Raw genomic sequence first — 25,623 nt, forward strand, 5'->3', positions numbered from 1 at the left:
GCTGTTATTCTGTTTAAATATCACTTATCAATAAAAAATTTAAATATTAACTGTTCTTTTTTTTTCTTTGGAAAAACAGACGAGATTGAAAACTAATAAAGTGGAATATTATAGACAAGTATAATTCAACGAAAGACATTGCGTACGTTGCTGTTGTCTTGCTTTAACGGCTAGTTATGGAAATTTTTGCAGTCAGCAGCAACCGTTAAAAGTTGTGATATTTGCAAAAGAAACAAAAAAAAAAAACACATGGAAACTTAAAACAACACAAAATCAATGAGCAACTCTATAGAAAAGTAAATATTTCATGTCGTGATCTACTAAGTAAATTTTAACGTTGAGACATACTTACATAGTTATACAATGTAAACAATTTTATACATATGTATGTATGCATATGTACTTATTTACAAGCATACACTTTACTTAACCTGAAAAGAGGATTTACTCTTTTCCAATTTAAAGTTATGGTGACGAGGGAATTGAAAAATCGCCAGTTTGAACCCCTTATTATGATGTACAAAGATTGGACTGATATCAGTCACCCCTTTCGTAGGTTATCGAACGCATTTTAATTAGTCACCCTGCAATTTGCTAGAGTTTTTCGGCCATTATATCAGGAAGCATTGACTTGCTCACGAAAAGCGTTATATCGCTGTAAAGAGGACCACAAGGATAAACACTTTAATTTTGCTTTTCAAAATATTCAGGCTTAATCCCATAATCGTTGTTTTAATATTTTATTAAAATAACTTTAATTTATTAGTGGGGAAAATTGGCGATGTTTACCAAGGGGTAGGGCCGGGAAGTCTATAGTTATGGATCTCGCAGCAAATCCGCATCAGTTTTCTTGTTTCTTGTTTTTCAACAAGAAACTTTTTATACCCAAGTGTCAATTGCTCGCTCAAATAGATATGTATGTGTCCAAAGAAACACTCTGTTCCAGAATTTCTTTGGCATTACCTAAACTCGATAAAGTTTCTTGTTGAAAAACAAGAAACAAGGGAACTGATGAGGATCTGTGGCGACATCCGAAACTATAGTCTTCTTTGCCTTACCCTTTGGTAAATAGAAACATTTTTACAATTTCAAAAATCCCTCTTTCCCATCAATATTTATGCCATGGCAACCCTTCCCCATGTATTTTTGTATATGCATCAGTTTTTTATTACTTTTTTATTATTTGTAAATCTCTGGAGATCACTGGGTACAGAGATTATTGGGTACAGAGTACAAACATTAACACTAGACCCGCAAAAAAGCGACGTCACAGCCAAGTTAAGTTGTCGCGCACCGCTCACCATACAATGATTGAGTGACCGACCGACCAACAAGCAACCGGTCAAACAAACCAACAACATACCTGCCTACAGCTCAAATAGTTTTCAGCAGCGTTTATTGTTTTTATTATTTCTGTTTTTTTATGCTCTCGTATCTCTTCCCCATTGTGCTGCCGATTTTAGCTGAATTCGTTGGAAAAACAAATTCAGCCATGGCAATTATTGGCGCTGAGAAAAAAATTGCCAGAGTGTGGCTTGTAACACCTAGTCAGTCTCCAGCTATGGACACAAATATAAAAGCCGGCTAAATTCTGAAGCTGAAGTTAGTTGTCTTTGGTGTGAGCAGCTTTTAAGCGTGAAAACAAAAAAAAAACTTTTTTTTGGATTTGTTTTTTTAAAACTTGTAAGTTTCTTTGCTTTTTTTGGCAAAAAAGAAACAGTTTTTTTTTAATTTGTGGCTAAGTGCTAATAAGAGTGTTGGTCCGTCCGTGAGTGTTTCGTTATGTGTTTTTGTAATAATTTTGCAAATTAGTATTACAAAATTTTTTAATAAATGAAGAAAATCGAAATTGGCATGGAATACAAGAGAGAAGCAGAAATAGTTGAAAATGAAAACAAAATAAAGTTGCAAAATAAATAGGACGAATATATGTATTTGGGACGGTTTAAAAAAGAGATTACCAGTGAAAGGGAGTCTCAATTGTTAAAAAAAAAATAAAACAAAAACTATATCCTTGGAATATTCCCGAAGGAACAAGGGGAGACTTCAATGATATGGACCTCATTCGTATCGCTTCCATTTTTTTAACATAATGTGGCTGAGTATGCGTACGATATTTTGTAACATCTGTTTCGTGAAAAAAAAAAACTGTCCAAAGGTCCTTGGGATCGATCTGAAATGGAATGGCATATTTTTGTTTAAATTAAAAAATGTTAAAATAATGGTTTTAGACCATTTTCAAAAAATTTAAAGTCGATCTTACAATTTCCGTCAGTCTGCCTGGTTAACATTATAGCTCTGAAATAGTAATATTTGTTCCAAACTTAAATCAAGTTCGGATATGGACAGTATCAGTCGACTCCGTGGATAAGTCTTCCACAAAAGCTCCAACATTCTTTTAGAAAGAAATTTTTCACGAAGGTAAAAACTCCCTGCTTGCACTATCTACAATGACTAGAGTTGGGCAATCTCGTTCAATTGAATGATCCGGATCGCTGTCTCGTTCAATGGACGCCGCTAATTTCTTTGACAAATCTGCGTGTACTTAATTTTACAAATTGGTTTTTATGATGTTACTCATTCGTCTTTGAGTGAGGACAGTGATCCGGATCGTTCAATTGAACGAGATTGCCCAACTCTAACAATGACTGATACTGATTTCTTCTAAATGTGCATGAAGTTCCAAGTACCAGTATTAATTTGTACAGAACAGAGTCCTTGTGAACATGATAACTAACGAATTGAGTATCCGATTCGAAACTTTGCAAATCCTAACATCAAGATCCACATTAGGACGAATACTTTGGGTCCTCTCTCACAAAAGTTCAAAAATTTCTCTTCTAAACATAATTGCCCGAAAGATGTAAAAACTCTTTTGGCGCCCAATTAAAATGGCTTGTGGGTACCATAACTAAATATTAAAAGGAGTGATATTGGTTTAACCTTTGCATATCGTTATATTTCTCTCAAATATAAATTAAGCTCGTAGAGCACCACATCGGACAACCCATTCGAGTATCTCCCGCACAAAAGTTCAAACTTTTCGCTTTCGATGTTGTTCGAGGATCAGTTAGATATTTTCACAGAAGTTAGTCCTTGTGATCCTGATTACAACGATACACATTTTTTTCGTAAGCAAGTCCATTCTTCCTCACACTATAGCCTGAAAGCTGTAAAAAATCTTATGGCGCCCAATTAAAAACTATGCAGATCCTAACATCAAGATCCACGTTAGGACGAAAACTTTGGGTCCTCCCTCACAAAAGTTACAAATTTTCTCTTCTAAACATAATTGTCCGAAAGATGTAAAAACTCTTTTGGCGCCCAATTATAATGGCCCATAACTAAATATTAAAAGGAGTGATATTGGTCTAACCTTTGCATATCGTTATATTTCCCTCAAATATAAATTAAGATCGTAGAGCATCACATCGGACAACCCATGCGAGTATCTCCCGCACAAAAGTTCAAACTTTTCACTTATATACGGAAGGTAGTCCTTGTGATCCTGATTACAACGATATAATTGTTTTTCGTAAGCAAGTCCATTCTTCCTAACACAATAGCCTGAAAGCTGTAAAAAATCTTATGGCGCCCAATTAAAATAGCTGTTGGGTAGGATAACTATCGAGAGAGGGGGCCCAAAACACCACATGGTAATTAGGGTGGCATTCACAGTAACATCCGAGTAAGTACTGCAACGAATGCATCCCATTGTGTTACTGTAGACATGAGAGATAGTCTGTTACAGTTCTCAGGGCAGCATTCTGGAAGGCGGAGCACTTACATTCGTGGCTGCGCATAGCCATTTTTTCGTAAGCAAGTCCATTCTTCCTAACACAATAGCCTGAAAGCTGAAAAAACTCTTATGGCGCCCAATTAAAATGACTGGCGGGTAGAATAACTATAGAAAGGAGTGACTGACATTGGCCCAACCTAGAAACATCGTAATATTTCTGTCAACCACAAATCAAGTTAGAAAATGGACTACATCGAAGAACTCCTTCACGTATCTTCCCCACAAATGTTTAGAATTTTCCGTTAAGTGTAGTTTAAGGGTAATGGTTTAAGTTTAAGGGTAATGGCGCCCTCATTCACACAATAGTTGCTTGTGGCATCTGCGACTACATCAGTTATTATTAAATTTGAAGATCATGAAGATCCCTACTGAGATGCCTGAGTGAGGGGGCCTAATACACCACATGGTAATCAGGATGGCATTCACAGTAACACCCGACTAAGTACTGCAACGAAAGCATCCCATTGTGTTGCTGTAGACATGATAGATAGTCTGTTACAGTTCTCAGGGCAGCATTCTGACAGGTTTAAATATTTTCCAATGGCGTAGCACTTATATTCGTGGCTGCGCATAGCCTACCACAGACCGACCTATGGCGTTATATCTGGCGGCTAAGGACTTGAGGACCTTCTTTCTACATCTCAGCTTGTCGTAGGTAGTTGTAGCATGCGCGGACGACATGAACGTACTAGTGACGAATGTGACCCCCAGAAACTTGCGATAGTTGATGGTCGGAATTATGTTAGCATCGACCATCGCATTCAACTCAGGGCTCACTTCTTCCGTCCATGTGATGAACAGAGTAGTCGGGGATTTTGTGGCGGATGTTTGCATATTCCTCTCGTGGAAAAAGGTGATAAGATCAGTCAAATAGGAGTTCAGCTTTTAACAAATAAGGTATTAGGGAAGGTACCTGACGCCAAAATCGTACAATCATCCGCATACATTACAATCTCAATGCCGTTTGGAGAGGGTAGAATACAGCAGAGGTAGATGTTAAACAGTTCCGGGCATATCACCCCGCCTTGGGAAACATCTCGTTTTACTTTACGGGGCTTGGACTTTTTGTTCCTGGATTCCACGTACGACTGGATAATCAATTATATGTGTGGACGATATAATTGATTATCCAACGGAGGATAGTCTGCTCAATGTCAATGCTTGACACGCCTTGCTCTGCTTGAGTCCTCGTCTAATATGTGTGAAGATGGCGCCCAGCACAATTTGTTGTGCTGTGCTGCTTACGGAACCCATGCTGATGATCGGCAACCGGATAGCTATTTCTGACGCTGGGGAAGATTAAAGCTTCAGGGGTCCTTGTTACGGGCGACAAGAGCGAAATCGGTCTGTACGATTCACCTTTGCTGGCTTCACTAGCGGGATCACCATGCCCATTACAGTCTTTGTGAATGATGTGGGTGGCTAGCAACAAATTGCAAACTTTAGCGAGATACTTGACTGGCAGCTCATCCAGCTGTTTCAGCATTACCATGGAGGTTTCATCAGGCCACAACGATTTGGATGATTTAGCGTTCCTGATGACATTCGTAACGATCTAATGCAACGTAGTACCCTTCGCCCTGTCACTCCGGGAGTGCTACACAAACTGTCGCTTGAAATAACGTGCGCACGTCTTCGGATCAGTCAACGTAACGTCGCCAAACGTCGTAATGTACACATGCCCTGTTGTATTCTTAAAACTACTAATGTGTATCTTTTTTCATTTCGCTCCTTGTCTAATATTTTGACATTCCTTATCGTTTGCTCTGTAAAAAAACTCTTCGATGGGGCCTAGTTCAGTTGCTCTTTTCAGTGAATCGTTTAATTGAACTATTTCGTTCGCAGGCTGCCAAGTCCGTGTTTAGACACGCAAATTTCTCGGGAAAGTAAATTGAGTTTTTAGGCAATAGGGGATAGAAAAGAGTATTGAGGAGCTCTTTCCTCTCCGCTCTCTCCCAAAAAACTCAATTTACTTTCCCGACAAATTTGCGTGTCTAAACACAGACCAATAAAAGCAATGAAGACAACTTTAACCTGTTTGGTCATATGGACCAATTAAGGTATGTCATAGGGCAAATACCGCCTTGGACCCCAAACACACAATTTCAAAAGTAAAGCACAGAAGAGACTCTGTTATGGTATGGCGCTGTATGAGTGCTTCCGGTGTAGGAAATCGTGTCTTTATCGAAGGAATTGAGGATAAGATGTATTATTTAAACATTCTGAAAGGATAATTTGAAGTTTAGGCGCTGAAAAAATGGGACTTGGGACAACATTCCAATTTTATCAACATATGAGCCCGAGCACAAATCACATATTTTTCCAAAATGGATGCTATGTAACTGTTCAAAAGTGATTCAAACATCTCCCCGATACCCGGATTTGAATCCTATAGATAATTTATGGAGTATTTTGGAGACAAATATAAAAAATCGTAACAAGAAGAATGGGGAAAAATTCCGATATCTTGCCCCGAAAACTTAGTTAAATCTTTGCCAAAAAGGCTAAAAGCTGTAAAGGATAACAAAAGATGTCATACAAAGTGCTAAACTCCTAAGAAATCCTTTTTGTTTCATGAAACGTTTAGAGTGCACACTTTTCACTGTGAGGTAGAAATCGATGTTGTTTAACCATTTTTATTTTTTTATCTAAATTTACCTGAATTTCGTTAATTTTATTTTATTATATTTAAGTAATGTAAAAATATAAAAGGGAATGAAATCGCTATCATTAACCAATTCTTAGCACTCGCAGTTTTAATGAAAGAAACTGAAGTGGATACTTTTGACTGTGACTCACTGTACATCTCTAGAAGTCAGCTGTTTATTATTAACAACATCAGTGAAGCCCGATGGTTGCTTTAAATTGACCTATTCCTTTTCTAATTATGTACGTATAAAACCTTCCAATCAATTGGTTTTCCTGACTGTTGTGAATGCACAGTATTCCCGTATTTATTACATCTTAAAATGTAAGACGTCTCATTAACGCCTAAAAGTATGCACTTGCACTTTGGACTAATAGGGTTAGGTTTAGGGTTATCCTTTCTTACGAGGATTTATTTGACGTATTCGCAATGGAATTAACATTTTAAATCCATTGGATTTATCTCGTATGTACATTTAGCAGTTGTCACTTTAAAGAGTACCCACTTTATAAATATCTACACAACGATAAATCACGATTTGACCTATTTTCTGTGTCTTATTTAATTCATAATTGGGGTTTATTTACCTGAGACAACGCTGCCATTAAAGCTGTTGACTGCAGCATAAAACGCATTTTGGATTTCTGGTTTTTAACAAGCTACACACACAACAGTATGCGATTATGTGCCTGTTTGTATGAGTAAATTGAAATTACATAATGTAATTTATTTTCAATGCAGAGACATACGAAAAACAAGTTAAAAACCCCCTTAAAGCTTGCCGGTTTTTTATTCGATAAATCCACTACAAGATTTATGTTATGGGAAATATACCAAAAGCAACAACAACAACAAAACATCAACAATTGGGTAAACAACACCAGTTGCCCTTGCAACTTGTTTTTTTTTTAACACTACCATGAAGCAACTCAATTGATTGAACGCGAACAAAAAACCAAATAATAATTTGGATAACGTTAGGAGACAACGAACAATGATCGATCGAATAAACGTACGACCGTTGTTCGTTCGACCGGCTTTTGCAATAACCCATAATGACAACAATGACTTGCACTCCAAAAAAAATACAAATAAAAATATTAATAAAACCAGTAACATTAATTTTACTTTTTTTGTTAATTTTGTTTTCTTTTTCTTTTGCAGACAAAAACCCAAACAAAAATGAAACTCTTCATTGCCGTCATTGCCTCCATGGCCATCTTGGTTGTCTCAGCTGATGACAAATACACCACCAAATATGACAACGTTGATGTTGATGAAATTTTGAAATCAGATCGTCTATTCAAAAACTATTACAACTGTTTGATCGATCAGGGCAAATGTACTCCAGATGCACGTGAATTGAAGAAATCTTTGCCAGATGCCCTCAAAACCGAATGCTCCAAGTGCAGTGAGAAACAAAGACAAAATTCCGATAAGGTTTTGCGTTACATCATCGACAACAAACCCGAAGAATGGAAGGTTTTGCAAGCCAAATATGATCCCGAACAAACCTACTACAACAAATACAAGTTGGAAGCCCAAAAACGTGGCATTAAGATCTAAATTATTCCCATCATCCCCACACACTAATTTATTATTTTAAGCATCCTAAACCATACATTTGTTGCATTCCAGAAGAATCTGATTCATTGAGAAAAAAATTTCACGAAAATTATTTTGACATCCAAAATTCCCTCATCATTTATTTGCTGTGAATTTCTTGAACTTCTATTCGTCTAACCTCTTTTTTAGTTTTTAGATCAAATGAAATTGTAATGATTCTCATTTTGGGAATTATTTGTATTGAAAATTATTACAAAATTGGCTGTTAAAATAAAAGACATTTTTTATAAAAAAATTAAAATTGTGTGTTTTATATTTTTTCGTATACAAAACGTGGACCTATACCGGCAATTCTCTCAAGCAATATTGTATATCCCCAAGGAATACCATATATTGTAATGTCAAGGAATACCATATACAGAATTTTACCCATTTCCGTAGGATAATGTGGCTACAACTTTGCAAATACCGGAAATCGGAAGGTACCGTTCTATGGGGTCTATAGGAAAACATGGACCTTTACTGATCAATTTGTGGGGCAAAGTTTTGTTGCCTTAAAGTGGACAACATTTCACCCATTTCGCTAAGAAAATGTAGCTAACACCTTCAAAAGACGGAAAATCTGGAGGTACCGTTCTATGGGGACTATATTAAAACGTGAACCGATGTAGCCCATTTTCAATACCAATCAGACTAGGGATAATAGAAACTTCTGTACCAAATTATAGTGCTCTATGTTAAATATTGTGAGCGGTATCTTGATTTAAACAGACAAACGGACGGACATGGTCATGTCCACTTAGAATTTTATGGTGATCAAGAATATATTGGTATACTTTTTAGGGTCTCCGACGAATATTTCGATGTGTTACAACTGCAGTGACAAATATAATTATACCCTCCATATTATGGTGAAGGGTATAATTATTAAGTAAAAATTCCCGCAGGCTTTGCCAACAGAATTATACCCTAGACAGACGGCAGCGTTAATTTGCATTAACTGCCTTAATTCAAATTAATTCGTGCATTATCCACATTCTTAATGCACAAAATCAAAGGGAATTTAAACAGAATATAGCAATGCTGTAAAAGAGAGCCCATATTCATGCAGGAGAGAGAGCATTTTCATGCTCTGAGACATAATTTGCATTGCAAACAACAACAAAACAGTTGTTTACCAGCAAACAGCTGTTTCGTAAATGCAGAAAGTGCCGTCGGTCAGGTTAAAATTAAATGCATATCTTAATGCAAATTAACGTTGCCGTCTGTCTAGGGTATTAGCCTGCGAAAGAAAGAAGAAAAGAAGCACATCTCAAATCAGACCATAAAACGTCCTGAAGGCTATAAAATATATCGATTTTAAATTAAGTCCGAGAGCCAATATTCATGTGTTCTCCACCATTATATTTTGACAAAATTTAATCCTACATTTACAGTTCCGTATCAGGCAGACCTTCAGCTAGATTTTGACACTTTTATCTATGAGCTGATCGAATATCGGCTACATAAACGATTTTTTTGAAGGCTAGTTAGGGAATTTTCAGAATTTTGTGGACTTTTCAAGAAGTATGAACTTGTCAGTAAAATTTTCGGCTTTTTGGCATTTTCATCTTGACAATTGTGGGCGTTCCAAATAAATGTCGACCTTTGTCAATAGATTTGATAAGGATATAAGAATAAGAGATCACACGAAAGGCTGTCTCCTTTTCTGGAACCTCTTTTGGTACTGAACGGTTTGGAGAGGTTCTTTCCTATTTAAATTGAGGACTGAGTATCAGTTAGAGCCATCTTACAAAGCCGCAAGAGCTTTGCTGGGATACCAAATTCAGGCATGTGGCTTGGAATACCTTTGAAAGTAGCGGGCCTACCGAAGGACAAAAATATGTTAATGTGTTGGTCAGCATCTGTGTAGTATGTGATCCATGGTGAATTTGCCAAATCTAAAGCCGCATTGACAAAATTGACGATAGGCTTTAATCGTTCGCACAATATCCCTGACACTATCTTATAAGCAATAGGGAGCAGACATATGCCCCTACATTTAGAGTACATAGTCATATCTCCTATCACATTATGCTCAGGTTCAAATCGTCGGGTAGGAGTTATTCCTGTCATACAGTGCTAACTAGTTCATGCATGCACCTTATCAGCGAGCCACCTCCGGTTTTGAACAGCCATGGTAAGCCATCGACTCCTTAAAATGTCTTCTTCTACTATAGGAAACGTTAAAAGGTCTTCTGTCTACTATAGGAAACCTTAAAAGCTCTTCTGTCTACTAGGGAAGGCCTTAACAGATCTCATGTCTACTAGGGAAGACCTAGAAAGGTATTCTATCTACTATAAAATACCTTAAAAGGTCTTTTGTCTACTAAAGAAGACCCTAAAAGGTCTCCTGTCTGCTTGGGAAGACCTTCAAAGCTATTCTCTCTACTATAGAAGACCTTAATAGGTCTTCTGCCTTAAAAGGTCTTCTGTCCACCAGGGACGACCTTGAAAGGACTTCTGTCTACTAGAGAAGACCTTCACAGATCTCATGTCTACTACGAAAAACCTAAAAAGGTATTCTATCTACTATAAAAGACCTTAAAAGGTCTTCTGTCTACTAAAGAAGACCCTAAAAAGTCTCCTGTCCGCTAGGGAAGACCTTAAAAGGTCTCCTGTCTGCTAGGGAAGACCTTCAAAGCTTTTCCCTCTACTATAGAAGACCTTAATAGGTCTTCTGCATTCTAGGGAAGACCTTAAAACGTCTTATGTCTTCTATAGAATACCTTAAAAGGTCTTCTGTCTACTAAGGAAGACCTTGAAAGGACTTCTGTCTACTAGAGAAGACCTTAAAAGGTATTGTATCTCCTAGGGAAGACCTTAAAAGGTCTTCAGACTATTAGGGATGATCTTAAACGGTCTCCTGTCTACTAGGGAAGACCTTAAAAGGTCTTCTGTCTGCTAGGAAAGACCTTAAAAGGTCTTCCATATACAAGAGAAGACCTTAAAAAGTCTTCTATATACTATACAAAATCTTAAAAGGTTTTCTGTCTAGTAGAACTTAAAAGGTCTTCAGTATACTAGGGAAGATCTTAAACGGTCTCCTGTCTACTACGGAAGACCTTAAGGGTCCCCTGTATACTAGGGAAGACCTTAAAACGGTTTCTGTCTACTAGGGAAGATCTACAAAGGTATTCTCTCTACTATTGAAGACCTTAATTGATCTACCGCCTACTAGAGAAGACCCTAAAAGGTCTTCTGCATAGTATAAAAGACCTTAAAAGGCGTTCTGTCTACTAAAGAAGACCTTAAAAGGTCTTCTGTCTACTAGGGACGACTTTGTAAGGTTTTCAGTCTATTAGGGAAGATCTTAAACGGTCTCCTGTCTACTAGGGAAGACCGCAAAAGGTCTTCTATGTGCTAGAGAAGACCTTAAAAGGTCTTCTATCTACTATACAAAATCTTAAAAGGTCTTCTGTCTGGTAGGGAAGACCTTAAAAGGTCTTCTATCTACTATAAAAGACCTTAATAGGCCTCCTGCCTTCCAGGGAAGACCTTAAAACTAGGGAAGAACTTAAAAGGTCTTCAGTCTACTACGGAAGACCTTAAGGGTCCCCTGTCTACTAGGAAGACCTTAAACCGGTATTCTGTCTTCTAGGGAAGATCTAAAAAGGTATTCTCTCTACTATTGAAGACCTTAATTGATCTTCCGCCTACTAGGGAAGACCCTTAAAGGTCTTCTGCCTAGTATAAAAGTCCTTAAAAGGTCTTCTGTCTTGTAGGGAAGACCTTAAAAGGTCTCCTGTCTGCTAGGGAAGACCTTCAAAGGTATTCTCTCTACAATAGAAGACCTTAATAGGCCCCCTGCCTTCTAGGGAAGACCTTAAAAGGTCTTCTGTCTACTAGGGAAGAACATAAAAGTCTACTAGGGTAGACCTTAAAACGGTATTCTGTCTACTAGGGAAGATCTACAAAGGTATTCTCTCTACTATTGATGACCTTAATTGATCTTCCGCCTACTAGTGAAGACCCTAAAAGGTCTTCTGCCTAGTATAAAAGACCTTAAAAGTAGACATGTCTTCTGTCTACTATAGAAGACCTTTGAATGTCTCCTGTCAGCTATAGAATACCTTAAAAGGGCTTTTGTCTACTAAAGAAGACTTTAAAAGGTCTTCTCTTTGCTAGAGGAGACCTTAAAAGTCTTCTGTCTACTATAGAAAACCTGAAAACAACTTCTGTCAACTAGAGAAGACCCAAAAGGTTTTCTGTCTAGGAGAGGAGATCTTCGAAAAATGCTATTTCCACATCCTGAGCACCCTATCTGTATTTGTTACCAGATTATCTTCCTCCTCTCTACATAATTTTTATGTTTCACTTTTGGTAGAATTTTCGTTCTTCATTCTACTTGATTTTTTTTTAAATTCCCGACATCCAAGATCCGTCTGTCGTTCTTTATTTGCTACTTTTATACGGGTATGTACCTTTGCTGCAACAAGGTAGTGATCCGAGAACAAGGTAGTGGACTTTATTCTGGTTCCTGTACATCTCGATTTTTTCGCATTCCCGCTTTTTCATTTCTCTCTTTTTCCTGCGGAAACGACGTTTCTCCTCTCTCTCCCGATACCACTCTCATGCGCTACATGTTGCTACTGATTGTAATATAGCCCTATATGCCGCATTTTTCTCTTCGGTAGCAGCACGACACTCCTGGTCATACCATGGATGCATTGGTGGAGGTCTCTGATATTCAAGTACGGATTTTGCGGTTGTTTGCATGGAGTGGACAATATTTTGTCATTGTGCTGATATGTTATCGGGACGAGGAGTGATATCGTTAAGCAAATGGGGCAGTTGAGTGGAATATGCTGTGGCTATCTGTTGTGATTGCAGCGAACCGATGCCCAACATCTGTATTTTGTCTGATCGAACTTCATTTGCTACATTTAATCGGGTACGCGCCTTTGCTGCAACAATGCAGTGGTCCGAGTCTATGTTTGCTACTCGGAACGATCGTACATCTAACACACTCGATGCATGTCTTCCATCTATAACAACGTGATCAATTTGATTTCTAGTTGTGTGGTCTGGAAACAGTCAGGTGGCCTTATAAATGTCGAGATGCCTCAATCTGGTACTGCTAACGTCCATTGTCAGATTTTTCATTGTGGAGACTGAATTTACCTACTTTTGGGGCAAAGATATTCTCTTTTCAAATTTTGGCATTAAAATTGCCTAGAAAATTTTTAATGTCATGGACAGGACAACGTTCAGGTATTTCTTCTAAGCGATCGAAATATATATCTTTGGTCTGTTCGTCCTTGTCTTTAGTGGGAAATAGAGTTGGGTAATCTAGTTCCTAGTTCCTTGTACCAGTTCCAAAACGTATGAGGAACATCATGAAATATAACGTGTGATAGTAACTATACGCAGTTTATTCAATGAAAAAGTGTGGGCTATTGGAACTGCGAAGTGAACTAGATAGTTCCATATAGTTCCTTTGGCACAACTCTAGTGGGAACATGAGCTGAAAAATTTAACATTTATTCGAATTTCAATAATTCCTTCTTTCACTGGTCTGAAGATGGCCAGATTTTTTAACCTTGGACCAACTACAAATCCGCAACCAAACTTATGCTTTATGTCATGTCAACTATAATCATAATAGCTGTGTTCCTTTACTTACTTGAGGTTACTATTTTTACCATTTGATACCATTTTTAACCTGCAACGCGTTCCTTAACCCCAAAAAGTGGTAAAACTGGCAGCAATTTTTAAGAGAGTGAGAGAGGAGAGAGATCGCATATGCCTTTCTCTTTTACCACAGGCTGCCAGACAAATTTCTGCAGGTAAAAAATGGTAGAACTGATTTTTCGACATTTGTTTGACGATTATTTCACAATGAAGAAAAAAATGAACGAAAAGCAAAATTAACAGGTAAAAAAGTATCAGTCGGCTTTGCCGACAGAGATATACCCTCAGCCTGAATATATTGAAACTTTTTTTCCCAAAAAACGTATGTATTTAGGGGGTTTTAAAAATTTTGGGCGTTTGAACCGACAAAAATGTTGATTATGATTAAAGATCAAACGTTTTGCGGAGGAGATACAAAAAGGAATGGATCGACATTGACCATTATGGAAGTGGATCTCCAGCCACTACATATGGTGCCATAGGGGGTTTTTACACCCTTCGGGCTGTTTGCTCAAGAAGTATGGACTTGCCCCTGAAACAACTTTTACCATCGCAATTGAGGCAGCGAATGCAAGTTGCTTCAACAAAAATCAAAGTGATTCGAAAGCAGGTCTTATAGTGAACATGTATCCGAAATTTTGTGTGGGAGGTACCGGATGGAGTGGACAAATATAGTCCATATTTGAACCTGATCTATATCTGGTAGATATATTAGGATGTGTAAAGTATGGTCTAATTCGGCCACTCTCTTCAAGAGTTATCGTACGCACAATTTTTCCGAACATTTTTGAACTTTTGTGGGGGAGGTACCTGAAGGAGTGGACCGATATGGCTTATCTTCGAACTTAAACTATGTTTGGACAAAATATTACTAAGGCCAAACTTTGGACCGAATCGGCAGACCTGTTCGAGAGTTATTTTGCCCTCCAACCTCCTCACACGGTGTCATAGGGGTTTTTTGCAACTTTCAGGCTATTTTCTCAGGAAGTATGGACTTGCCCCTGATGAAACTTATACCTTCGTATGGAGGGCAGTGAATACAAGTAGCTAAAGCAAAAATCAAAGCGATTCGAGAGATGGTCCTAAACTGAACTTTTCCAAATTTTTGTGTGGGAGGTACCCGACGGAGTGGACCGATTGAGTCCATATTAAAACCTGATATAAGTCTGATACACGCTCCACGATGGGCAAAGTATGGACCAAATCGTTTACACCCTTCAAGAGTTATCGTGCGCACAAATTTTCGGAACATTTCCGAACTTTTGTGGGGGAGGTACCGGAAGGAGTGGACCGATATTGCTCATCTTCGAACTTAAACTAAGTTTGGGCAAAATATTACGAAAGCCAAAATTTGAACCGAATCGGTTCATCCGTTCGAGAGTTATCGTGCGCTCCAGCCAGCCAGACAGACAGACGGACGGACATTGCTCAATCGACATCAAATTGTCTGAAACACATTTCGTCCAAACATACTTGGGGTCTAAAACCATTATTTCGATGAGGCACATTTTGCCCGTATGAAAGTGTATATACCCTTCATAGCCTAAAGGCTGAGGGTATAAAAACTGTGAAAAAATAGAAGAAAATTGATTTTTTTACGGCAACAACTGCCGTTTTTTTGTACCATAAGATGTCAAAATTTGACATAAATTCAATGCAATTGACACATTATGTTACCATCAGCTGGGCTGATAATGCTACCTTCTTATTGTATGATGTACCAGATCTACCGTTTTCCGTTCCTTTACTTTTCTCATTTACCACTTTTACCATTAAAAAAGTAAAGGAACAAAGCTAATAATCATCTTTATGTGTTGTTATGACACCTTTCCCAATCCATCGTATTTCCTGTATGGCAGTAATATAGGCCTTGTATTTTTCAAGTACATTTGCCTCCACAGGTGATATCACGGAGAGGTCAGTGTCCAATTGAGATGAAAGAGGGATTGCCATCTTAAAACCCGGCCAAAGCCGTTGCTTGGTATTTTCATCCCCTGCTTGACTCATTCTCCATACTTCCCTCGATAATGCCCGACAGTTCCAAAAGCAATGTATATATGAAAGATGATGGATTCTATTCGTGTAGACTGGGTTGTTTGGATCTGTCAGTGGAATAAATTAGGTCCACTATTTGTGATACTTACTCCACAAACGGCTGAAAAATTAAACAGGAATCCTCCTCAACATCCTTTCCCATGGAACTGCTACGTTTTTTAAACTCTGGGGATTTTCCCATAGGACATTTAGTCTATCGGTAAGATTTTTAATCCGTCCATCTCTTGGTTGCAAAATTTGGCTTTCCTAGGAAAATACCGACCCTTTTTGTAAGGTTTTTAAAGTAGAACTTGTTATTGTAATGTTGAGAATCCATGAGTTTCCGATACAGAAATAGTTCATCTTGTTAACTGGAAATATGGCTACTTATTGCGACTCGCCCTATATGCAGCATTGTTGTCTTCAGCATGACACACCTATTCATGCCATGTGGTCGTTTGCAGAGGCCTCTGGTACCGAAGAATGGAATTTGTCATTTTTCTCAAGGAGTAGCCAATACATGGCTATTGCATGATATGTTTTCGGGGCAAGGTGTGGTTTCATGATGCATTTTTGGAAGATAAGAACTGTAGATGTCTTTCGTCATTGCAGCTTTACATTGTTTACTTTCCACGTTGTGCCAGATCGTACTTTATTCGTGACTTTCAAAGGTAAATGAGCGGTCAAAATATGTATATCATAAATTATTTAGATTAACATAAATTAATTCCAAAAATAATAATTTGGCAAATTAGAATACTTATTTTACGTCAAAATATCAATCATCAAATCAAAACACACAAAAACGGAATCCCAAAACGTGTTTCATGACAAGCCATATACTCACATTCAAGACGTAATTGAAACAGAATTTTACAAAAAACCACAAGATTTTTCAAAATAAATAAGAAAGTTCTCAGAATTTAAATCAGGTTTGTTTACAATGACGTCAAAGAATTGCATTTGAACCATAAAACAAAATGCAATGAAAGTGTCATTCATATAAAAGGTGGTGGGATTTTTAGTTTCAAATCAGTCTTCTACTTGCAATCATCATTACAACAATATAATATTTAACTAAATATTCTAATAATAATCATCTACTCAAAATGAAATACTTCACCATTGCCTGTATTGTTGTTGCTGCCTGCATGATCATCGGTACCTCAGCCCAGGGATCATATACCACGAAATATGATAATGTAAACATTGATGACATTTTGAAATCGGATCGTCTACTCAACAATTACTTCAAATGCCTAATGGGCACCGGTAGCTGTACTCCAGATGCCCAGGAGTTGAAGAAATACATCCCAGATGCCCTACAAACAGAATGCGCCAAATGCAATGACAAGCAAAAGAATGCCATCCACAAAGTTATCAACTTTTTGATTGACAACAAACCCGAACAGTGGAAACAGTTGCAGGCTAAATACGATCCCAACAATGTTTACATCACCAAGTATAGAAAACATTTGTAAATTGTAGAATGATTGTAGGAAAAGCAGCATAATTGCAAATATATATTGTTAATAAAATGAAGAAGAAACGAACGAAATGTGTGTTATTTATTTAAATTCTCTAAAACTGAAAACCATACTAATGCTAGGTTTACAATCCACTCGATTTCAATTGTCAATTCCATTGCTTAAACGTCAAATGAAACGCAATGGATTTCATATGAGATTTAAATTGACTTATACACAAAGGAATTTACAGTTGAAATCCACTCGAATTAGCTAATGTAAACTTACTATAAGAAAAATTTATTTAAAAGATAATAGATTTTAAATTTTGTGGACAAATGTATGTAAATGTCATATGAACAGATCCCTAATCTGAAAAAGAAATGTGTACCAAAGGATTACAAAAGAAATTTCGAGCAGATCCCTAATCCCAAGAAATGTGCAAAAGAAATTTCGCAAATCTGAACTTTTGTGCGGTAGGAGTCTAGAGTCAATGGGGTTAATTGTTACACTGACAGATCTAGATCGCGAATAAAATATATATAGTCCTTCATATATTACAAGAACACCATGTGGGAGCGGTTTTTGGAACTTTTGGGCTTTATGAATTATATCGCTGTAATAGAGGCTTCAAGGACAATCTGGACTTAATTTATGCGCGGGAGGTATATGGAGTAAAGTATTGACTTATCCTAGAAAAGTGTTGTATTCATGACCACAATGACTAGGTACCATAAGGAATGGACCAACATAGTCCATCTTGGAAGTGCATCTAATTATGGGCGTCATTCCTTTCGATAGTTATGGTGTCGACCAGCCTCTTTTGTTTGTTGGCTCTGTACATAAGCGGCATGACATCTTTGCTTATATAAAATACCAATGTAGGTCTTTGCCTTGAACGTAGTTGAGCCAAAACTACTCGTCGTGACAGCTGACGTTCTGGAGGTGTACTCCGATTGGTATCTGCGATTGTACCTAAAGATAGGCCTCATCTTTAGACCATGACATGCCTGGGTGGTCGAGTCCTATCCACCTTACAATGATTGTAATGACCCTCACGGTATCACCCAAGCAATTACTTCAACGAGAGCATGTCATTGTGTTGCCGCACTGAATTAACAAGGTTTTTTGTTTGCACACCAATCGACTTGAAAACCTTGTTCTTGCATCTGGACACATATGAAGCATGGCTTTCTTGCTTAAGTCATATCTGATAAAAGACTAAAGACCAAGTTCTACCTAATAAGAAGATTTCAGAATCAAATTTTAAATTAGGTCGAACTTGGTCTTTAGTGATTTACCAGATATGACTTAAGCAAGAAAGCCATGCTTCTTATGTGTCGAGGGCTTTAGGTTGTCGCAGATAACTGGAGCATGTGCGGAACATACTGAAGAATGGCATCTATAAAATCGTGGTCTAGTTGGTGATCGAAATTCTGCTACCATTGACTAGAACATTGAACGCTGTGTTCATCTCCGCAGTGCATATGGTAACAGAATGGCCTTAGACTTTGTGGCGGATATTTGCATATTCATCGTGCCGAAAAAGGTGGTAAAATCGAGCAAAGTGGAGTTTAGCCTTTCACAAATGACATCAGGGGAGGTACTCAAAGCCAAGATCGTACAATCATCCGCATTCCTAACGATCTCAATGCCGCCTGAAGTGGGTGGAATACACGGAAGGTAGGGGTTAAGCAGTTCCGGAGATATCACCCCGCCTTGGGGGCCTCCCAGTTTCACTGTATGGACCTTAGATTTCTAGATTTCATGAATTCGACATACGACTGGCTTACCCAAGTTTCAAATTTGGCGGGAGGGAAGTACTCTTTACTTTCACGAATAGCTTGACATGGTTGAAGGTATGGAAGGCCTTCGGTGAAGAGCCACCGTGACTGTCTGACGGCCTATTCTGGTTTCTCGACTGATGTGTGTGGCGTTTAATGCTGTTGTGGTGCTGTGCATTTTCCGCAATCCTTTTAGCATGGGGAGAGGTAGTGCCTCTATGGTTTATTGCTAATGGCGAGAGGAGTGAAATCGGCCTGTACGATTCACCTCTGCTGGCATCCTATCCAGGCTTCTGGTACAATAGGGTGGCTAACGATATGTTGAGGACACTTGTTAAATACTAATCTCCGGGTTCATCCAGTTGCTTAAGCATTACCATAGATATTCGGTGTGAACCCAACGCTTTGGATGATATCGGGTTTCTGATGACATCCACAACATCGCCCATCGTAAACTGTGGTGGTACCTCCTCAGCTGGGAGGTCTTTTCTTATATGGCGTAGCACACTCCTCTTCTCCTTATCGCTCTCGCATTTCTCTATGCACTGCCAGTTAAAATAACACCCGCGCCTCTTTCGGCCAGTTACTACCACGCCGTTGAAAGTAGCAGCCGCTCTGTCGTCCTTTTTCCCGGATTTGAGAGTGATTTAACCGTTGTCCGCAATTTACTTAATCCTGTACCAATATTGCGTTGCTTTAGGTGCTCGAGCCACTTTGTTCGCTTATGTTCGCCTATTAGCCTGTTGACTTTAAGAGTAAGCTCTCTTGCTCTTGGGTCTACAGGGTTCGTACGACGAAGCTCATCACGTTCATTTGCTAGTCCCGTCGCCTCTGTAGGAACATAGCGAGGGGCTGCTGCAGTGATGATATCCCGGAAAGTTCTCTCAGCTACCCGAGGATCTGAGCAAATGGGCAGCTCTCTGAACCCTTACCAATCAGCTTTCCCATGGTTCAGGAAAGTACGGCGTTTAGAAGTTATGAAGTCGGTCAGAGGTTATGAAGTCGGATGGTCTATTTACGGAGATGATGATAGGAATACATCATTTATCAGACCTGGTGCCATAATGGTGATATTTAGCAAGTTGTGGCAATCTCCTATAATCCTCGTAGGAGCGTCTTCATTCACCTTGCAAAAAGTGGAGCCATCAATTTGCTCGTCTAGCGGTGTACCCCTCTGGTCATTACCTAGGGCGGAATGCCAATGCTCATGATGACCATTGAAGTCCCCTAGCACCAGATGGTTATTACCCTTTAAACGTGATTAATATGGGACATATAACGCAGTTTTTATGCACCGGATTGACTCGGAGGAATCTTCGACCAGGGGCCTCCACCTCCACAATTATGTTTTGGTGTTCGTATGTTTAAAAAACATGGTAGTTAGCAGTAGCTGATTCAAGCATCTCGACATTAATAAGGGCAACTAGCTGTCTCCAGCCAAAAAAAACAACAAATCAAATTGATCACATTGTGATATTTGGAAGATATCCATCCGAGCAGCAAACATCGACTCGGATCACCGCCTTGTTGCAGCGAAGGTACATATCCGATTAAAAGTACCAAATAAAGTACGAACAGACACAATACGGACGCTGGACACCGGTAAGGTGCAATCACAACAGATAGTCATAGCATATTCCACTCATTTGGCATAACTGCTCAATGAAAGCACTCCTCGGCCCGATAACGTAACTGCACAGTGACAAAGTATTGTTCACGATTGGAACCTGAGCATAATGTGAAAGAAGATAAGACTGTGTGCTCTGACTATAGGGGCATTATACCCTAGACAGACGGCATCGTTAATTTGCATTAAGAACTGTATTTAATTTCACCTTGACAGACGACAGTTTCTGCATTTACGAAACAGCTGATTGCTGTTTTGTTGTTGTTTGCACCGTAATTTTTAGTTTTCCTTGTGTCTCAGAGCCCTCTCCCTCATATGAATATAGGCTCTCTTTTACGGTATTGCCATATTGAAATACCTAAATGCCTTTTAAATTCAGTTTGATTTTGTGCATTAAGAAATGCACGAATTAATTTGAATTAAGGCAGTTAATGCAAATTAACGCTGCCGTCTGTCTATGTTATAAGTCTGCTCCCTATTGATTATGAGATAGTGTCAGGCATATTGTGCGAACGATTAAAGCCTATGGTCAACGAAATAATTGGGATATACCAATGCGGCTTCAGACCTGGCAAATCCAGACCAGATATTACCCTGTGATAAATCCTAGAAAAGACCCAAAAAAATGCAGATTGACACCTACCACCTTTTTTTTGATTATAAAGCAGCCTTCGACAGCCCCCTACGTTCAAAGCTTATTCGGCTTTGTAAAACGACTTTAATTGATAACCAGTTAAAATAGGAAAGAACCTCTCCGAACAGTTCTGTACCAAAAGAGGTTTCCGACACGGAAACAACCTTTTGTGTGATCTCTTCAACATTCTGCTGGAAAAGGTTATATAAGAAGTGATTGGGACCCAGCAAAATGTTCGATGAAAAATCATGAGTTGAATCATGGGTGCAAGTGACATGGCATCGATGAAATTTCCAACAATCAGAAATAAAATTTGCGGACCAATTATGTAATTTGTTGAATACAATATACGTATGATTTCTATCAACCGATGTCATTTTTTTATTTGTAATTTTCAAGATTATTATATTTGTATTGTTTTAATATATTATATTGATCTGCCAAAATCATTGTTATCTCTTCAAATGGCTGCTTATCAGTTTATTTAAACTCATGACAATATTATGACAAAGATCGGATCTTTCGCCACTTCATTTGCCCTCATGAAAATTCGATGAGAAAGATCGGATCTTTCACGACTTCAATTGCACTCATGAAAATTCAATGAAAAGAATCGGATCTTTCACGACTCCAGTCGAACTCATGATAATTCGATGAAAAAGATCGCATTTTTCACAACTCCATTCGAACTCATGATGATTCGATGTAAAATATCGGATCATTCACGACTTCATTTGAACACATGCAAAAGAACCAGTGAAATCATGATTTCACATGGAACCACTTTCATTTAATTTTGCTGGGAAAGTTCATCAAATTATGAATTTTCACTCATTATTTTTACAAGAGCCTGAACCCGGAACGAGGCACTCCATAAGCACTGCATTTTAACTGACCCTTTGACACTGCATAAATGGATGTGATTCTTTGGATTGTATCCAAATGCGGTTAAAATGTGACTCCGTTTTAACTGCATCAAAACATGCCGTGAAAGAATTAGTTCACATTGCACTACTTTCAATTTATTTTGCTGGGAAATTACCCAATGCTGTGTCTTTTTACGTGATAGTATGCCTGTCCGTGTACTCGATAATTCGTAATAATTATTACAAATGTTTCGAATTTTGACAGTTGAATAAAGAAAAAGTTGTTGAAAAAATGTTTCAACAACATTTAGTAAGTAAAAAGACACACCTAATTTATATCAATATCTAGATGTTACTTGCTTATGCTGATAATATAGGGTGTGTCTTTTTATTTAATAAATGTTGCTAAAACATTTTTTTCAGCAACTTTTCCTTTATATAACTGTCAAAATTCGAAATATTTGTAATAATTATTACGAATTAGTTTTGTCCTCGCACTTACTAAATGTTGCTGAAACACTTTTTTCAGCTACTTTTCCTTTATACAACTGTCAGTTTTAGAAACAGGCATGTTATAGCTCTTTTAGACTAGCCATAAATCCTCGACTGGATTTAATAAATCCAGTACAAATCTCATTGCATTTAGATATACATTTTGGAGGATTTAAATGGCAGTCAGCTGATTTTTGTTTATAGCACAATTACCAAGGTAGATGTATCAGCCCATCTGATCGAATTTGAAACGTCAAAAGAATTTTTTGTAAACTGAATTCGTCTCAAAAAACATACGTCAAATTACAAATTTATTGTTTAATACTGAAAATGTTAGCACATTATAAGTCTGTCTGGTTACTTTCCCAGCAAGAATTGTCCAGCAAGAACTTTCTCAGAGAGTAAGGGGTTTTTATTCTCTTTTGCTAGAAAAGTGTAAAAAGTAAACAGACACCTTCCCAGCAAAAACCAGCAAGCAATCAGCTGACTTGCCAAAACAGAACAATTTGTCCGCCAACAAAGGAAGCAAACGCGTTGTATTTTATTAAAAATAAAAAAGAATATGAAACAAAAAAGCATTTTTCCACTTTAGAAATTTGTTCTCCATAAAACAATACAATTAGACTATGTTATTTCCACAATAAAATTGTTTTTAATTTTCACAAACATAAACCAACAACAAATTAAAAACAGATGATTGATTGTTTTCAGCAGAGTTCGAAAATAAACAGTACACTAACATAGTGTACCGCTCCGAGAACAGTATCACTAAAATATTTTTAGCGTTAGTGTTCCGGAACACAAACACTAAAAAATATTTTAGTGATACTGTTCCGGAGCACAACGATAAACGTAGTGTACCACATTTTGGTACACTAAAAACGTTGGGTACCGCTGTCGGAACACTAAAAATCGTAGTGCTCCGCAGTCGGAACACTAAAAATCGTAGTGTTCCGCAGTCGGAGCACTAAAAAATCGTTGTGTACCACATGTCGGAACACTAAAAAATAACGTAATGATAATGTACCACACACGAGTTTATTATGATTTGCGAGGAAAATTAAATATTTATAATTTTTGAGATAAGTACAAATTAAGACATAAAAACTCAGATACACCTCTTAAATCCATGTATGTATACATATTAAATAATAACGTTGGGAACTTAAGTAGAAAATATGAAAAACATTGATTCGGTTGTTGTACAATGGCGCACTACAAATTGTAGTGTTCTGACTGTGGATACATGAGTTTATTATGATTTGTGAGGAAAATTAAATATTTCATAATTTTTTTTTAATAAATACAAATTAAAAAATAAAATTTAATAGAACACGTGAAAAACGCCTGACATGATTTTTGGACAATGGATCAATAAAAATCGTAGTGTTCGGTTGCGGAGCACTAAAAATCGTAGTGTTCAGACTGCCGGATCACTAAAAATCGTAAATCGGGTCACTAAAAATTTTAGTGTTCCGACTGCCGGATCTCTGAAAATCGACTGCCGGATCACTAAAAATTTTAGTGTTCCGACTGCCGGATCTCTAAAAATCGAAACAACGGAACAATAAAAATCGTAGTGTTCCGACTGCCGGAGTACTAAAAATCGTAGTGTTCCGACTGCCGGATCAATAAAAATCGTAGTGTTCCGACTGCCGGATCACTAAAAATCGTAGTGTTCCTACTGCCGGATCACTAAAAATTGTAGTGTTCCGACTGCCGGATCTATAAAGATCGAAACAATGGAATAATAAAAAACGTAGTGTTCGGCTGCGGAGCACTAAAAATAGTAGTGTTCCGACTGCCGGATCAAAAAAAATCGTAGTGTTCCAACTGCCGGATCACTAAAAATTGTAGTGTTCCGACTGCCGCACCTTTAAAAATCGAAACCATGGAACAATAAAAATCGTAGTGTTCGGTTGCGGAGCACTAAAAATTGTAGTGTTCCGACTGCCGGATCTCTAAAAATCGAAACGCTGTTAATTATAATTTCTGAGGAAAATTATATATTTTATGGGTTGTGGGACGAGTAAAAATTAAAAATTAATAAATAAAATGCACGTGTTTTAAATTAGTTACAAACGTTGAGAGCTTTAGTAGAAAGTTAGAAAAAAACACATCATTATTAATTGATGAATATTGTTTCTTTTACAAATGGCAACAGGTACAATTTCCCCAAAATAGTAAGTGTGTGGTTGTATTTATCCCGAAATCATAATCTTGACTTTAAATGTACAAGTCTACTTGGGAAAATCCACATACTTTCTTCAACTGCGTTCACTGAGGAATTTTGCTTTTGATACAAAAAGTTACAGGTGCAATTTCCGCAAACATTGTGTTGTTATCAATATTTTCCGTTCCTTATTTCTTTTGTTCACATTAAAAAATTAAGTAATTCATGAATATCAAGAAGGCAATTTTCCTACGAATATGTACAAAGTATTGTTATTCTGATACGTATATACTGAGCGTCTAAATGTGCAACCACAGTAACGTGTAATATTTTAGATTATATGTAACAAAAAATTTAATTTATAGTCATATTTTCTACTAACGTTCTAAAATTTTGTAACTAATTTTAAGTATTTATTAATTTTTACTTGACCCAAAAGCCATCAAATATTTAATTTTCCTCATAAATCATAAGAAACAGATGATTACCTAAACGTCCAACAGTAAAATTTTTACTGCTCCATTGTCCAAAAACCAGTCAGATGTTTTTCACATTTCCTACTAATTTTTATTTCTTAATTTGTATTTATTAAAAAAGACATAAAATATTAAATTTTCCTCACGAATCATAAAAATCCTTACCTTATTGTATTGCACGTGGTACACTACGATTTTTAGTTATCCGGCAGTCGGCACACTACGATTTTTAGTGATCCGGCAGTAGGAACACTACGATTTTTAGTGCTTCACAACAGAACACCACGATTTTTATTGTTCCATTGTTTCGATTTTTAGATATCCGGCACTCGGAACACTACGATTTTTAGTGCTCCACAGTCGAACACTACGATTTTTGGTGCTCC

At 37.6% G+C, this 25,623-nt stretch overlaps 2 protein-coding genes and 1 long non-coding RNA gene across 5 annotated transcripts; 2 read left to right on the forward strand and 1 right to left on the reverse strand.

The window, feature by feature from the left end:
* The first annotated feature begins 1,527 nt into the window (after nt 1–1,527).
* On the forward strand, nt 1,528–8,313 carry LOC141406348 (ejaculatory bulb-specific protein 3-like). 3 transcript variants are annotated; one of them, XM_073991675.1, is made up of 2 exons: nt 1,528–1,683; nt 7,611–8,313. In XM_073991675.1, exon 2 carries the CDS (start codon nt 7,629–7,631, stop codon nt 8,010–8,012), a length of 384 nt encoding a protein of 127 aa, XP_073847776.1. In that variant the 5' UTR covers nt 1,528–1,683; nt 7,611–7,628; the 3' UTR covers nt 8,013–8,313. The 3 variants fall into 3 exon arrangements, with proteins under 3 accessions (XP_073847776.1, XP_073847777.1, XP_073847778.1); XM_073991676.1 differs by having other exon boundaries at nt 1,607–1,768; XM_073991677.1 differs by lacking the exon at nt 1,528–1,683 and adding an exon at nt 6,550–6,688.
* On the reverse strand, nt 2,138–6,402 carry LOC141406350 (uncharacterized). The gene is made up of 2 exons (XR_012413366.1): nt 2,638–6,402; nt 2,138–2,445 (listed from the first exon to the last, which is right to left on the reverse strand). It is a non-coding gene; the product is annotated as an uncharacterized lncRNA (long non-coding RNA).
* An 8,434-nt stretch (nt 8,314–16,747) lies between the features above and the next one.
* LOC141405318 (ejaculatory bulb-specific protein 3-like) lies at nt 16,748–17,272 on the forward strand. Its single transcript, XM_073989525.1, has one exon. The coding sequence runs from the start codon at nt 16,829–16,831 to the stop codon at nt 17,198–17,200; it is 372 nt and encodes a 123-aa protein (XP_073845626.1). The 5' UTR covers nt 16,748–16,828; the 3' UTR covers nt 17,201–17,272.
* Nucleotides 17,273–25,623: the final 8,351 nt, after the last annotated feature.

The sequence above is a fragment of the Musca autumnalis genome, unplaced genomic scaffold, assembly GCF_047663935.1.
Source record: "Musca autumnalis isolate F117 unplaced genomic scaffold, ASM4766393v1 scaffold_5, whole genome shotgun sequence".
Taxonomy (NCBI): domain Eukaryota; kingdom Metazoa; phylum Arthropoda; class Insecta; order Diptera; family Muscidae; genus Musca; species Musca autumnalis.